Source organism: Mercurialis annua, linkage group LG3, assembly GCF_937616625.2.
Source record: "Mercurialis annua linkage group LG3, ddMerAnnu1.2, whole genome shotgun sequence".
NCBI lineage: Eukaryota > Viridiplantae > Streptophyta > Magnoliopsida > Malpighiales > Euphorbiaceae > Mercurialis > Mercurialis annua.
Genome location: NC_065572.1, coordinates 63,520,870 through 63,535,014, shown reverse-complemented (window position 1 = coordinate 63,535,014; position 14,145 = coordinate 63,520,870). Strand labels below are relative to the sequence as shown.

At 32.4% G+C, this 14,145-nt stretch overlaps 3 protein-coding genes across 5 annotated transcripts; all 3 read left to right on the top strand.

Moving 5' to 3' along the window:
- Window positions 1–2,840: 2,840 nt before the first annotated feature.
- On the top strand, window positions 2,841–6,264 carry LOC126672840 (zinc finger BED domain-containing protein RICESLEEPER 3-like). The gene is made up of 4 exons (XM_050366792.2): window positions 2,841–3,034; window positions 3,141–5,253; window positions 5,346–5,383; window positions 6,033–6,264. The coding sequence occupies exons 2-4, from the start codon at window positions 3,141–3,143 to the stop codon at window positions 6,036–6,038; spliced, it is 2,157 nt and encodes a 718-aa protein (XP_050222749.1). The 5' UTR covers window positions 2,841–3,034; the 3' UTR covers window positions 6,039–6,264.
- Window positions 6,265–7,767: 1,503 nt separating this feature from the next.
- Window positions 7,768–10,017, top strand: LOC126671480 (F-box/FBD/LRR-repeat protein At1g13570-like). 2 transcript variants are annotated; one of them, XM_050365248.2, is made up of 5 exons: window positions 7,768–7,869; window positions 8,142–8,211; window positions 8,306–9,142; window positions 9,234–9,392; window positions 9,477–10,017. In XM_050365248.2, the coding sequence occupies exons 2-5, from the start codon at window positions 8,209–8,211 to the stop codon at window positions 9,864–9,866; spliced, it is 1,389 nt and encodes a 462-aa protein (XP_050221205.1). In that variant the 5' UTR covers window positions 7,768–7,869; window positions 8,142–8,208; the 3' UTR covers window positions 9,867–10,017. The 2 variants fall into 2 exon arrangements, with proteins under 2 accessions (XP_050221205.1, XP_055961158.1); XM_056105183.1 differs by having other exon boundaries at window positions 7,791–7,869; window positions 8,149–8,211.
- Window positions 10,018–11,369: 1,352 nt separating this feature from the next.
- LOC126671490 (uncharacterized) lies at window positions 11,370–13,536 on the top strand. Of its 2 annotated transcripts, XR_008790359.1 has the most exons (3): window positions 11,772–11,809; window positions 11,895–12,939; window positions 13,024–13,536. XR_008790359.1 is itself a non-coding variant. In XM_050365262.2 (2 exons), the coding sequence occupies exons 1-2, from the start codon at window positions 12,904–12,906 to the stop codon at window positions 13,339–13,341; spliced, it is 354 nt and encodes a 117-aa protein (XP_050221219.1). In that variant the 5' UTR covers window positions 11,370–12,903; the 3' UTR covers window positions 13,342–13,536. The 2 variants fall into 2 exon arrangements, 1 of the variants encoding a protein (XP_050221219.1); XM_050365262.2 differs by having other exon boundaries at window positions 11,370–12,939.
- The last annotated feature ends 609 nt before the right edge of the window (window positions 13,537–14,145 follow it).

Below are 14,145 nucleotides of genomic sequence, written 5' to 3'. Positions count from 1 at the left end.
GCATTCTAAAATTGATTTTGGTGGAAAAGGTTGATGAGAATTAAGTCATATTATATCCTTCTCTTCTTCTTTTTTTTTCCTTCCATTTCTCTAACCATAATAATAGTTGAAGTTTATAGTTTTTTTTTGTAATTTAATCATTTTCAGTTCTTTCAATGATATTTGGGTACATGCATTACAGAATTAGAGCCTATGTGGTTATCTAGAGCATCACTTATCAATTTACAACCATATTTAAGGGTACAGCTTTATGATAATAGAATTAATATTGTTTATGAAATGTGAATAATGAAAACAATATTAGATAACTGTAATTATATTAATTTTTTATATAAATTGGATCGTCAATTGAAAGGTAATCAGAAAGCAATTGAAAATAAAAGTCAATTAAAATAAGTAAAAAAACAAGCAAACAACAAATTGCCGACGAACTACTGAAAACAACCAAAGATAAACCAAAAAGCAATTAAAGCACAAACAATCGTTGAGCAACTAAACAGAAAACAAAGAGCAACTAAAAATCAACTAAAAATAATTGAAATCAAAATAAAATTAGACATATAATCTCCTTGTTTTTGTTCTTTATTTTTTTAAATAATATAAATCCATACTTTTAAAAAGATTATTTTGATTATTTAATAGGTTTAAAAATATTTACATCATTGATATCTTAATAATATAGTAATACTTTTAAAATTAATTTAAAAGATAAAAAAGATAAAATATAAGATACCAGTGTCTAACAGATGATATAAACACATATAAATAATAAAATATGGAAATTTTTATAAATAAAATAATGCTAAATTATAGTAAAATAGAAAGATATTAATAAAAAAAGAAGCATAAAATGACAAATGTTCATTATAAAAAAAACAAGTGTCTTAATAATAGATACATATTTATAAATGAATGACAATGTTTATATATCAAAAAGAATAAAAAAATACAAGCTTATATATACAAATAAGAATTTTATTAAAGAAAAATATATAAAGATAAATGATAAATATTTTAAGATATCAATATAATTTTTTTTAATAATTAATTAATTATTATTAAGTTAAACTTATAAATTTGAAAAATTGATTGACATACATTGCTTTTAAGAAAAAAATGTGATGTATAATCACACGATAACTTCTCTCTCAAAAAAATCCTCCCCCTTCTCTCTAAAAACACAAAACTAAAAACCATTGTTTTGAGGAGGTGGTTTTGGCTTTTGGCCGGAAAACCACCTCTTCCACTCCTTTTTCTTTTTTCAACTTCACTTCTTAATAAAATTTAGTTAGTTTATTTTTACAACAAGCCTTCTTATTTGTAGATCTTTCATAATCTAGTGATTTGAAGGAACAATTCTTTAAAGAAAGTGGTTTTTTAGGGGACGGAAAACCGCCTTCTAGTTTTTTACTTATGCTTTCTTCAAATATCTAGAGTTATGAGTTTCTTTTCCTCTTAAATGGTTGGAATGATCTTTAACCCGATTAAGGTTGTTGGGTTCCTTAAGCGGTTTTAAGATCTTCAACTTAAAAAGAAGAAAAATAAAATCCTTGATTTTGGTCTTTTGAAAAAACTATTTTCTTAGAGAAAGCGGTTTTTTTTGGGGTTGAAAACAACTTTTTAATTTTATCTAGTGGTTTTTTCAAATTCTAAAATTGAGGTCTTAATTAGAAGTCTTTTTCTTGTTTGTCTTTGATTTAAATTATGTGTTGGTGCTTTCTAATGTTATTTTTAAATCTATCTTATTGGATTCATATTGAAGATGCGGATGGAGGCTAAGGAGCAAGCGGTTTTACGGTATAATCGAATGGGTTTGATGAATTAAGACCCCGCGTCTCGGACAAAGCGCCGTGTTTAAGTTTTGCGGAATTCGGCTTGATTTACTCCTTTTCGATTAATCTTTTACTTGTTTTTTTATAGCTCCATATGTATTTTGTTGGTAGATTAGAGTTTTGAAAGTTTATATGGTTGGTTGTGTATAACTTTCATCTTATATTTTAATCTCATCTATGAATCTATCTTTTGGGGGAAAAAAAACATGGCACAACAATAATGGTATACTTATGTAAGGGTTATAGCTAGTTTTGCTAGACTAGTTATGACAATGAAAATGTACATGGCACTGTTGAGAAAATGAGATACCTCACTAGGGGTGAGCAAAAACCGAGTCAAACCGAAAAACCGAACCGATCCACACCGAAATTGACATTGGAGCGGTTAGAATGGTTTAAATGGAGTGGTTTGGTTTGAAGGCTGTGAAAAAATCGGTTTCTGGAGTTGGTTTGGTTTTTCCTTTCGGTGACCGAACCGCACCGAGAAAAACCGAGACAAAAAACGACGCCGTTTTTCCTAATTATAACCTATACTATAAATACCCCTTTATTACCTCCTAACCCTAAAAATTTTCTGCCTCACTTTCACTCACCTCAGTCACTCGCTGCGCTCCCTTCTTCTCTCAAAAAAAACCCTAACCCCTCCACCTTCTCTCCTCTCTCTACCACAAAACCATTAATCAGCAGCCCTTTTGTCATGGATCTTTACTCGTTTTTCTTGCACTGCAATCGATTCTCAGTGTAACATCCTCTGTTACTCTATTCCAGCAAATTAATGGCTTATTTTTCTTGTACTCGTTATGTTGTTGATTCGTAAAGGATGGATCAATGATATTTATGCTGATTTCTGGAGAAATACATCTGTTTAAGGTAATAGAATAGATCTGTTTCCATTTTTTTTAATATTGTTTGATTTTTATCTGAAATCTTACACTTTTGCTTTTGATTTTGTGTTATTGTTGCAGATCCTGGTTCTTTATAACAAAAAGACTTGATTTTAAGGTAATAGAACCTTTGTACCTTCCAACCTCTGTTGACTCTTCATTTATTAATGAAATTTATGTATTATTTTAAAAGGATTTCTCTTTAGTTTGCTGATTGAGTGTTCTCTCCGTCTGTTTGCTTCTTATTATTTCATGAAAAATTCTGAAAATATATCGGGGTGAAGGCTTTAGTGGAAGCTCTGAAACATTGATAACCAGGTAATTTTTTTTGTTGATGGTTTCCTATTATAGTTGATTTTGTTTCTGTTGTAGTTGATTTTTCATTATTTTTTGAATTAATATTTTCTTCTTTCTTTTGTTGTAGATGGAACCTGTCCCTGACCCTATAAATGAACAATCTGGTCCTTTAAATGGACAAGAAACTGCCACTGTTGGACAAAATGTGGATGTGGAAGCAAACACTAATCCTGTTGCTGCTGGTGGGGAAAATATTGACGTGGAAGCAACTTCCAAAAAAAGAAAGGAACCTCACCAAAGATCAGTGGTATGGGACCATTTCAACCCTATTAAAGACCCTGATGGTGTAATCATACAAGCTAAGTGTTCCTACTGTGCTCGTGTATATAATTGTCATGCTAAAAAAAATGGCACATCTACTTTAAGAGGTCACATGCTTCGATGCACTAAGCACCCACACAGTTTAGAAACTAGGCAAGCTCTGTTATCATTTCAGCCTGTTGTGAATGTGGGGCAGGTGCCCAATACTGGTGTTGATATGTGTACTGTTTCTAATTGGAAATTTGATCAGGAAGCAATTAGGCAAGATATTGCATACATGGTTATTGTTGATGAGTTGCCTCTGAAATTTGTTGAGAAACAGGGATTTAAAAAATTAATGAGTATTGCATGTCCTAAGTTTAGGATGCCATCTAGATGGACTATTAATAGAGATTGCTATAGCATGTTTGTATTAGAGAAGCAAAAACTGAAAAGCTTTTTAAAAACTAATACTCAAAGAGTGAGTCTAACAAGTGATGCATGGACTTCTAATCAAAGAATTAACTACATGTGTGTCACTGTTCATTTTATTGACAATGATTGGAAGCTTCACAAAAAGATAATATCTTTTGTTCCTTGTTCTAGACACAAAGGTGAATATTTGTCCAAAGCTTTAGAAACCTGTTTGCTAGAGTGGGGGCTCAAAAATGTTTTCTCTGTGACTCTTGATAATGCTGAAAACAATACTGCTGCCATGAGTTTTTTTATGAAAAAAATGTTGAGTTGGGGTAGTAGTCCTGCTAGATGCAAATATGCACACATGAGATGCATAGCTCATATTCTTAATCTGGTTGTGTCTGATGGTTTGAAAGAGTCTGGGTCTTCTTTTGAAAAAGTTAGAGGGGCTGTTAGATACATAAAAAACTCACCTCTTAGGTTAAGTAAGTTTAAGGAATGTAAGGAGTCAACTGAAATTGTTTGTAAGCGTTCTTTGTGTCTAGATGTCCCAACTAGATGGAATTCAACATATCTTATGTTAGATACTGCTCTTATGTATCAAAAAGTTTTTGAAGAGTATGAGGAAAGAGAGTCTAGCTTTAAGAAAGATTTGGGTGATGAGGTTCCTGCTATTGCTGATTGGGAGAATGTGAGGGAGTTATGTAGTATGTTACAATGTTTTTATAAAATGACTCTGAGAATTTCTGGTTCTCTTTATGTGACTTCTAACAACCATTTGAATGAGATTTCTGATTTATGTACAATTTTACAAGATTGGATCAAGTCTAGTGACGAGTCTTTGAGGTCTATGGGCACTAAAATGAAACAGAAATTTGATAAATATTGGGGTGATCCAACTGTAATGAACAAGTTGATATTTTTTGCTAATATTCTGGATCCTAGGGATAGAGTTGTGTACATGGAGTATACCTTGATTCAAATGTATGGTGTGCATCAAGGTAAATTCCTGTACAGATTTGTGATGGATGATTTGCATGAATTATTCAATGATTATGAATTGCAATATACGAAAGAGAAGGCCGCTGGTAGCCAGAATATTGTGTCATCTGAATCAATTGGCCAACTCTCTCAAGCCAATTCTGTGCTGAAAGAAAGGTATCTACAGCAAATGATGGAGACTGGTGGTGTGGGTGGAAGCAAGAAAACTGAATTGGATACGTACCTAAGTGAGGCAGTAGTTGCAAATGATGAGAATTTTGACATTCTCAGATGGTGGAAGTTAAATTCAGAGAGATTGCCTATCCTCTCTAGGATGGCTCGTGATGTGCTTGCAGTACCAGTCTCCACAGTTGCTTCTGAGTCAGCATTTAGTACTGGTGGAAGAGTTCTAGATGACTTTAGAAGTAGTCTGACTCCTACAATTGTGGAAGCCCTTATCTGCACCCAGGATTGGCTAAAAGACCCAACAAAACCTGTTTCTGTTGAGGAGTCTTTGGAGGAGTTGGAACAGTTTGAACAAGGTAATTCCTCTGCTTTCTCAATTTTGTTTCATTTAGGTTTTACTTTTGAAAATTTATTGATTACTAACTCTTTAATATTCTTTCATTTTCAGGTTTTCAAGAACCAATCAATGCTAATACTGGCCTAATAGTTTGTCTTCATGTCCTTGCTTTTTATACTTGACACTTGTATGCTGCTTTGGCCTGCTGGAACTTGGAAGCCAATATTCTACTATAATTATCCTATCTAACTTAGTTGCCTTGATGCCTCTTGTTAAATGATAAGTTAGCACTGACATTATAGAGATATAGTTTATAAGTTTATATTGTTAGAGTTGTTGGCATGTTGCTGTTGGGTTGGATTTCTCTGTCTTTATGCTTATCTGGCCATGATGATGCTTCCACTTTCTAAGTTTTGATACTATAGACAATAAACTGATGAGGCACCTAAAAGTTGCCACCATTTTACGGTCTTTAGTATTTATACTTGACAAATTGTAATCTGAGCCTTTATAGCAATTGACATTTTGATGAGATCTGTTTGTGTATTCTCTTCTATGTCTTGTGCTAATTTATCATTATATTTTTGGCTATGATGAAAGCTTCCACTTGTTAAAGTCTGCTATTAGCTTGACCATTAACTGTGCGACATAATTGTTGCCTTTTAAGAGAGTTGAGCTTATATGACTGATAATATTTGAAGACTGAGCCTCTTGTAAATTTTCACACTTCATAGTTTGTAAATATATTTACATTGTGCCAAACTCATTGCTTTCTGTTTTGTTTAATCTGTTTTGCAGGTTTAATCACTTGGAGGCTGCAAGAAGTTTTTTGGATGCATAATTTGTAAAGGCAGTTTTGCTCACCCTTACTAGTTACTAACATATACTTTGTTAGATTACATCAGTTGCATTTTTTGTGGCAACTTTAGGACTTATTTTTTGGTATGCCTTAACAAATATGTTAGATTACATTACTTGTAATTTTTGTACAGCCAACATATAAACACTTTGGCCTGCATTTTTATTGTAAGATGTAATTTTTTGGGGCAACAATGTTGCAATAGATGAATGTAAAAAAGTTTATATATATATAGTTATATAATTGTCATTTTAATTTGTAAAAAATTAATATTTATTTTTTCGGTGCACCGCCCGAACATAGCGGTTTAAACCGACGGTTCGGTGGACCGAACCGAAAAAACCATACACCAAAGTAGATGGTTTGGTTTTCATTTTAATAGGGTCGGTTTGGTTCGGTTATGGCAAATTATACTCCACACCGAACCGAACCGAACCGTGCACACCCCTATACCTCACAGTTCTATAAATTTATAGCTTATTTATGTAATCCAAAAATTAAAAAGAAGGTACGCTTGCTAATGTTATTATGAAAGACTATTTTTGCAAAAAATTGAAAAAATTATGTATATGACGTAAATTCCTCAAAGAATTATTGTCAATCATATTTATAGTCTGGTTGTAATTGTTATTTATCCGCAAGTAGTAAACCCTGCGCATTGCGTGGAAACAAATTAATATATATATATATATATATATATATGTGTGTATATATAAAGTTTAGTTGGTGTACAAAAATAACAATTTTAAAATGATTTTAAAACAGTATATCAATCTAAAAATAAAGTAAGAGTTGGTGTAGACTGACAATTTTTAAACGACGTGATTAAAATTATAAAATGTGTAAAATTGATGAATCTTTATAACATTACCCTTAATTATATAACGTATGTCGAAAATATGTTGAAGTATATTTCATCAAACATATTACGTGCAATATTAAAAATGGTACAAAAAGAAGATAAAAACTTTATTGAACGACCACTCATTTCAAAACCGTTGATTTATAAAAAGATCAACTAAAAAATCAAACATTTAACCTAACAAATCAATAGTTAAATAAAAAATAATATATATATTTTTAAAAATCACAAAAAGAAGGAAAAAAATATTATAACAACGTTTTGATCACATCTTTTTCGGCAATGTAACTAAAGGCAAAAGGATGTGGGACTAAAATTAATCATTGAAATATAAAATCTGATTTAAAATTATAGCAAAAAAGCAAAGCGGGAAGATAATAGTGAAAATGTGCAATGAAAAAAGAAAAAAAGACAAATTAATGGGAATAAAGATAGAAATTTTTAGGTAGATCGAGTCTATTACGTTATCCGTACATTACGTTAATCATATTACATCATTAAACTGATGGTAAAATTGTAATATCGTCATTAAAATCTGAACACATTTATTATATATTTATTACAATTTTTTTGTAAACTGCTGAAAAAAAGGATAAAATGAAAATGGAAAGGTTGTTCATTGCTAATTAAATTATCAAGAAATTATTTTAAGGTCCTTAAGTTTTATCATAATTAAAAATTTAATATTTTTTATTTTAAAATCCTACGTAAAGGTTCCTTATTTTTTAATTCCGTTAATTATTAGCTTACAAGTTCGGATTGAATATAAAATAATAAATTTTAAAAAAAATATTATCATAATACATCTTATATAAAATAATACCTAAAACCCTAAAAAGAACCCATTCACAATGACGAGCAGAATTGGCTTTTCTCTACCTTCTGAAGTCTGAACTATCTACTCAACCATAGAGGTATAACCATAATTCCTGTAATATTATTCTAAAGTTTCGTTGTTATTTTATTGGTTCTTTACATTACCCACATGTTTAATTTCACAAAATTTGATGTTTTGCAAGAAGAGCATAATTTATCAACGGTTGTTATTGAGATTAGACTCGTTAAATTTATCAATTTCCCCCATAATCAATGGGTGTTATTGAGCTTAATTTTTATGTTTGAGTTAATTTTCGCAAGAATTATTTTAATCTATCAATTTGATTAGAATTGTCTAACTTATGCTCAGGAAACAGGAATTGATATAGCATCAGTAAAAATAAATAAAGGTTATGCAGTAAAGGAAGACATAAAAAATGGTAATCTATTCGTTTTTTCTGTAATCTGGTTGGAATCATGAAATACAAGTCGTTATATGATGAATCTATTATGTCTATTGCTTTTGATTTTCAGGATAACCAGCCGGCCAAGAAGATTGAGAACAGCTCAAGTTCCGATGTAATCAGTAACTTGCCGAGTAATATCATAGATAATATTCTAATTTTTCTGCCGATTCATGAAGCAGTGAAAACTAGTATCTTGTCCAAGAAATGGAGGTTCAATTGGAGATATCTTCCCAAATTGGTATTTGACTATGCTTTTTACGAGAGATCAGTACGATACTCTGCTGCAAAACCTAACATTAGTGAACTCTTTCTTAATATCTATAAAGTTCTATTACTTCACCGTGGACCCATAATCAATTTTACGTTTCATGTTCCATTGGTTAAAAGCTATCCCCAGATTGACCACTTGATGCATTGCCTGAGCAAGAAAGATGTTCATGAATTTTACTTTCATATTGGAACTTCTTCTTATGGTTCCTATACATTGTCATCATTTTTGTTCTCATGTGTGACATTGAGGCGCTTGACCTTGTCCTCATGTTTACTCGAAGTTCCATTGGCATTTCAAGGATTTCCGAAGTTGATTTCTCTTACCTTCCACTTGGTTCGTTTCAAAGCCAATGTATTTGAATCTTTCATGTCCAAATGCCCATTACTTGAAACACTTTCTATAAAATACTGTACCAGCAGAATGGATAGCCTTGATATTGACCTTCCTCAGCTTAAGTTCTTTCAGTTCTATGGTTGTTTTAAATCTATTTGTTTTAGAAAAACTTGTCAGCATCTTTCAACAGTTATATTTGATGGAGATTTTAGCAGACACGAGACCTCCGAAGAACGGATCAAGTTTTTTGAATCTCTGCCTCTCATCGAGCACTTGCGTCTCGGATCTGACTTTATTGATGTAAGCCAATTATTTTTTGTTTTTTTTGCTGTGTTGATCATTTAGCTGGAAAATACTACTTTCTTACTTTATATTCTTACATTTTCTTAAGTACATGGTTGAAGGAACAATGCCGAGGAAACTTTCGACTACTCTTAGCTTTCTTAGAGTTCTTGAACTGCCTAAACTAAATTTTAGGTTTACGGAGGAGGTCTCGTTTCTTCTTTGCTTGATTGTGAGCTCTCCTAACTTAGAGATTCTTGAGATTGGGGTAATTTTCTATTTGGTTACTTGCTATGTACGCCATGTTTCATGTTTCCCAGCAAAACTAATGTTTGATGTTTTCTTTGCTTAGTTTGTTTCATATATGGATGAAATAGAATTGCCGCTTCTTGCTTTAGAAATTCTTGAAGTACAAGACCTTTTAGATAATGCACTGAAAAGGCTTCGAGTGGTGAAGATGAAGATCTTGCACACAGAAGAAGTAAAACCTGAACTCGAATTTATTAAGTTTCTATTGGCTGAATCAATAGTTCTAGACAAGATGTTTATACAGCCTCGCAAAGGAAATATTGCTGAGGAAGGGCTTCAGATTTTGAAAGAGACACTTCAATTCCAATGTTCATCGAAGAAAGCAGAAATTGAATTCTTAGATGCCGAGGATGATGGTGAAGTTAGTAGTGATGGTAGTGAAGCGTCTGATGTTGATTGTGCCTGCAATTTTGAATCAAACCATTTTTTCTAGATGCCTATTGTTTTGGTGAATTAATTAGCAGATATATTATGAAATCCTGTGTTTCTGATTTCATGTCAATATGGATAATTTACAATCCTGTGTAACAATCCCAAGGTTTACTCGTATGTTAAATTTATTCAATAAGGTGTCATGCCATTAATTTCTCTCCCATGAAACCATCTCCATATGCTTTACTGATTATATCATTTTTCAACATTATGCTTGTCTTTGCCTTGAAGCATTAGCTTCAATTTTATTGCAGCAGATGATCAAAATATACAACATGATTTGAAATATTGCATGAATTCCTCTCCCCTACAACCTTCATTCCGTGAATAATTGCATTTATCTCGTCTTGTTCGACATCTTACATCTGCTATAGTTATCTGCAAGCAGAGGCCATAACTTGACTGTTTCATTCCGGATAACAGTCTCAATCCCAGTTGAGTTAAGTAAGCCATCAAAAGCTGCATTGGAGTTTATCATCATGTACACATCCTAGGGAGGCTGCCAAACTCTGCTAATGCTCACCCTTTGATCAGTTTGCGTCCCCAGAAGATTGTTCTTCTCACCAAGCAAAACTTTACATCGCTGAAACACATCCACAGCTTTCTCCGTTTTCTGTTGGTAAACCAGCTGATTCGAGAGTAACAAATCTGCCATATCAGTAGATTCGAGAGTAACAAATCTGCCATATCAGTAGGATGAAGAGGACGACATCCTTCCTATAAATAGCAGCCTGCATAGTAGATACCCATTGGATTGTACCAAGTTTGGCTTTTCTCTGACTCTCTACGAAACAACCAGATTTGGCTTCTAGTCATCTATAGGTATCAACCTTAATTCTTCCAATTTTCCATCCTCTATTATTCAAAACTTTCATGTATTTTATTCTATTTGGTTTCAGTTATGTATTGGTTCTTTTGAAGTTCACAAATTCTCATATTAGGGTATTCATTAGTTTACAAGAAGAGCTTGATTTAGTTTGCACATTCTACTTTTTTAAATTGTGTTTTTGTATTTTCTTCAAGTGCGTGATTGATGGAATTATGCCAAGAAAATTTTCTCTTGAATGTATTAGAATTCTTGAACTGCCTGGTATATGTTTTTGGCGTTCGGATGAAGTCTCTGTTGTTCTTTGGTTGATTGTGAGCTCTCCTAACTTAGAGAAGCTTGAGATTAAGGTAATTCTATTTGTTCACTTGCTTTGTACGCCATGTTTCATATTTCCCTTCAAAACTAATGCTTGATGTATTTTTTTTTATAGTCTGATGCACCTTATGATTACAATGAAGTAGAGTCTCTTGCTCCAGAATTTTTAAAAGTAGAAGACCTCTTAGATAATGCACTGAAAAAGCTTCGAGTGGTGAAGATAAAGATGGAAAACACAAAAGAAATAAAAGTTGAACTAGATTTTATTAAGTTTTTATTGGCTGAATCCGTGGCACTAGAAAAAGATGTTTATACAGCCTAACACGAGATCAGTTCCTGAGGAAGGACTTGAGGTTCTGAAAGAAAGAACTCAATTTCAACGTTTATCAAATAAAGCAGAAATTGTATGCATAGATAGATCCTGATGATGATGATGGTGAAGATAGTAGTGATGACGATAGTGACGGTGGTGAAGTTAGTAATGATGGCAGTGAAGGTTAGGTGCAAATCAAATTATTAGAATAGATTTCAACTCAGTATTTGAGAATTTTACTGTCTTGTTGTTCCCCCCTTATTAAATCCTTTCATTAATTTTATTTTATTATGACTAGCCATGTTCCAGATTCAAAGCATTCAACCTTATTAAATTCTTTCTTTGCGTTTCATTAATTTTGCACCTTTTCAACTTCTCAACACACTATACATTCCATCAATTATTCTGACTTCCCTATATAATCAAAAGTTTGTTAAACCAGCCACCATACAAAATGATTTAAAGCAGCAAAGGAAGAATAAAAATGGTGAGCTGTTAATTCTTTTTCACTTTGTTATAATGATGAGTTTGCTTTACTATGTGCATATCTGTTTATTGATTCTTATTTTCAGGATAACCAGTCGGGCAAAGAGATTGAGAACACTTCAAAAACTGATAGAATCAGTAACTTGCCGGGATACATCATAGATAATATTCTAATTTGTTTGCCGATTCATGAAGCAGTGAGGAGTTGTATATTTTCCAAGAAATGGAGGTTCAAATGCAGATACCTTTCCAAATTAGCATTTGACCATACTTTTTATCAGAAATCAGTTTTACCTTCAGCCTCAGAACCCAACATTGCTAAACTCTTTTTTAATATTTATAAAGTTCTATTGCTTCATCACGGACCCATCTTGAATTTTACATTTCATGCTCCATTGTTAGAAGACTATTCTGAGATTAACCAGTTGATAGTTTACCTGAGGGAGAAAGATGTTAGTGAAATTGACCTTTATTTTCGACAAAATAGATTCCATAGATTGCCATCATTTCTGTTCTCATGTGTGACATTAAGGCGCTTGACCTTGTCATGCTGTACTTTCAGAGTTCCATTGGTTTCAAGGATTTGCGAATGATTTCTCTTAAGTTTCAGTCGGTTTGTTTTAGAACAAACGTATATGAAACTTTCATCTCCAAATGCCCCTTACTTGAAACGCTTTCTATATTAAGCTGCACTACTAATGGTGACCTCGATATTGATATTGACATTACTTATCTTAAATTCTTACATATTAGTGGCTATTTTAAGGCTCTTTATTTTGGAAATACTTGTCAGCATCTTTCAACTGCTTTATTTGATGGTTATGTTTACGAACCAGCAGCCAACCTTTTTGAATCTCTTCCTGTCATCGAGCATTTGCGTCTTGGATTTGGATTTTTGCTAGTAAGCCAGTTATTTTTGTTTACTTCGTATTTTTAGATTTGACAATTTTGTATTGTTGACTTAGTTGGTAAATGCAACTTCCTTACTTTGTATTCTTGTATTTTCTTTAAGTACCTGGTTGTCTTAGAATTCTTGAACTGCCTGTTGTATATTTTGGGTGTAAGAAATATGTCTCTGCTGTTCTTTGCTTGATCATGAGCTCTCCTAACTTACAGAAGCTTGAAATTGGGGTAATTTCCTATTTGTTCACTTGCTTTATACGCCATGTTTCATATTTCCCATCAAAATTAATGTTTGATGTGTCTTTTTCTTAGTCTTTTGCAGCTGATGATAATATTGATCCTCTTGCACCGGAACTTTTCAAAGTAGAAGATCTCTTAGATAATGCACTCAAAAGGCTTCGAGTGGTGAAGATGAAGATCTCACACAAAGAAGAAGTAAAACCTGAACTGGAATTTATTAAGTTCCTGCTGGCTGAATCAGTAGTTCTTGAAAAGATGTTTATACAGCCTGCAGAAGGAGCGGATGCGGGGGAAGGATTTAAGATTTTGAAAGAGATAACTCGATTTAAACGTTCATCAAGTGAAGCAGAAATTTTATTCTTAGATCCTGAAGATGCTACTGAATGTTGATATTATTTGCAATGAAGGCTAGGATGTTAGATATGCCTGATTATCAAGTTATTTTTCTTGTCTTGGGCAGAAAAACATTGAAATTGTTTTTATTTCTTATTAAGATTTTGAGATTAAGGTTCTGAAAATTTTCAATTTTCCCTATGAACTTGTGTTCTTTAGTCAATTAATGCAGAAATTATTTGTTGATATTTACATTAACAAAAACAGAGGTATGATCATCGGGGTTGTTTTATCTTATTGATTAATTTTACCCTTATAAACTGGAGTACCGGGTCTCGTATTGAAGTTTTGCTTTCTTAACCAAGCCTTTTTACTCGCTGATACTTTTGAACTAATAGACTCTATATTGATTTTAAACTAATTACCGGCAAAAGTTGGATTTTTCGGAAAACGATTTCACGAGTTGGTTAGTGAAAGTGGTGTTAAACTGTAAGAGTTTCATCATTTTCAATGTGTGGTGAAACAAATTCAATGGAGAAATTCAATCTGAATTATGCTCGATTTCGAGTCTTAAAGCTTTGTTCTTGGGAAACAGTAATTTTTCTCAGGTAATTCCGCAGCCTCTTTTGAATTTGAGTAGGTTACATTTTTAGATTTGATTTGGAGGTTCTGTACAGAAGATTTTTGTTTGTTTTACTAAGGTGAATTTTCTATTATTGCATGGAAATCCATATACTGGTGGATTATATACTTCAGGTATCCCTCAAGTTACAAAATGTTGTTCGATTAGACTTATGTTTCAACAATTTCTCGGGTACACTATCTGTCGAAATTTCTCAGATGCCAAGGTTAAAGTACAGG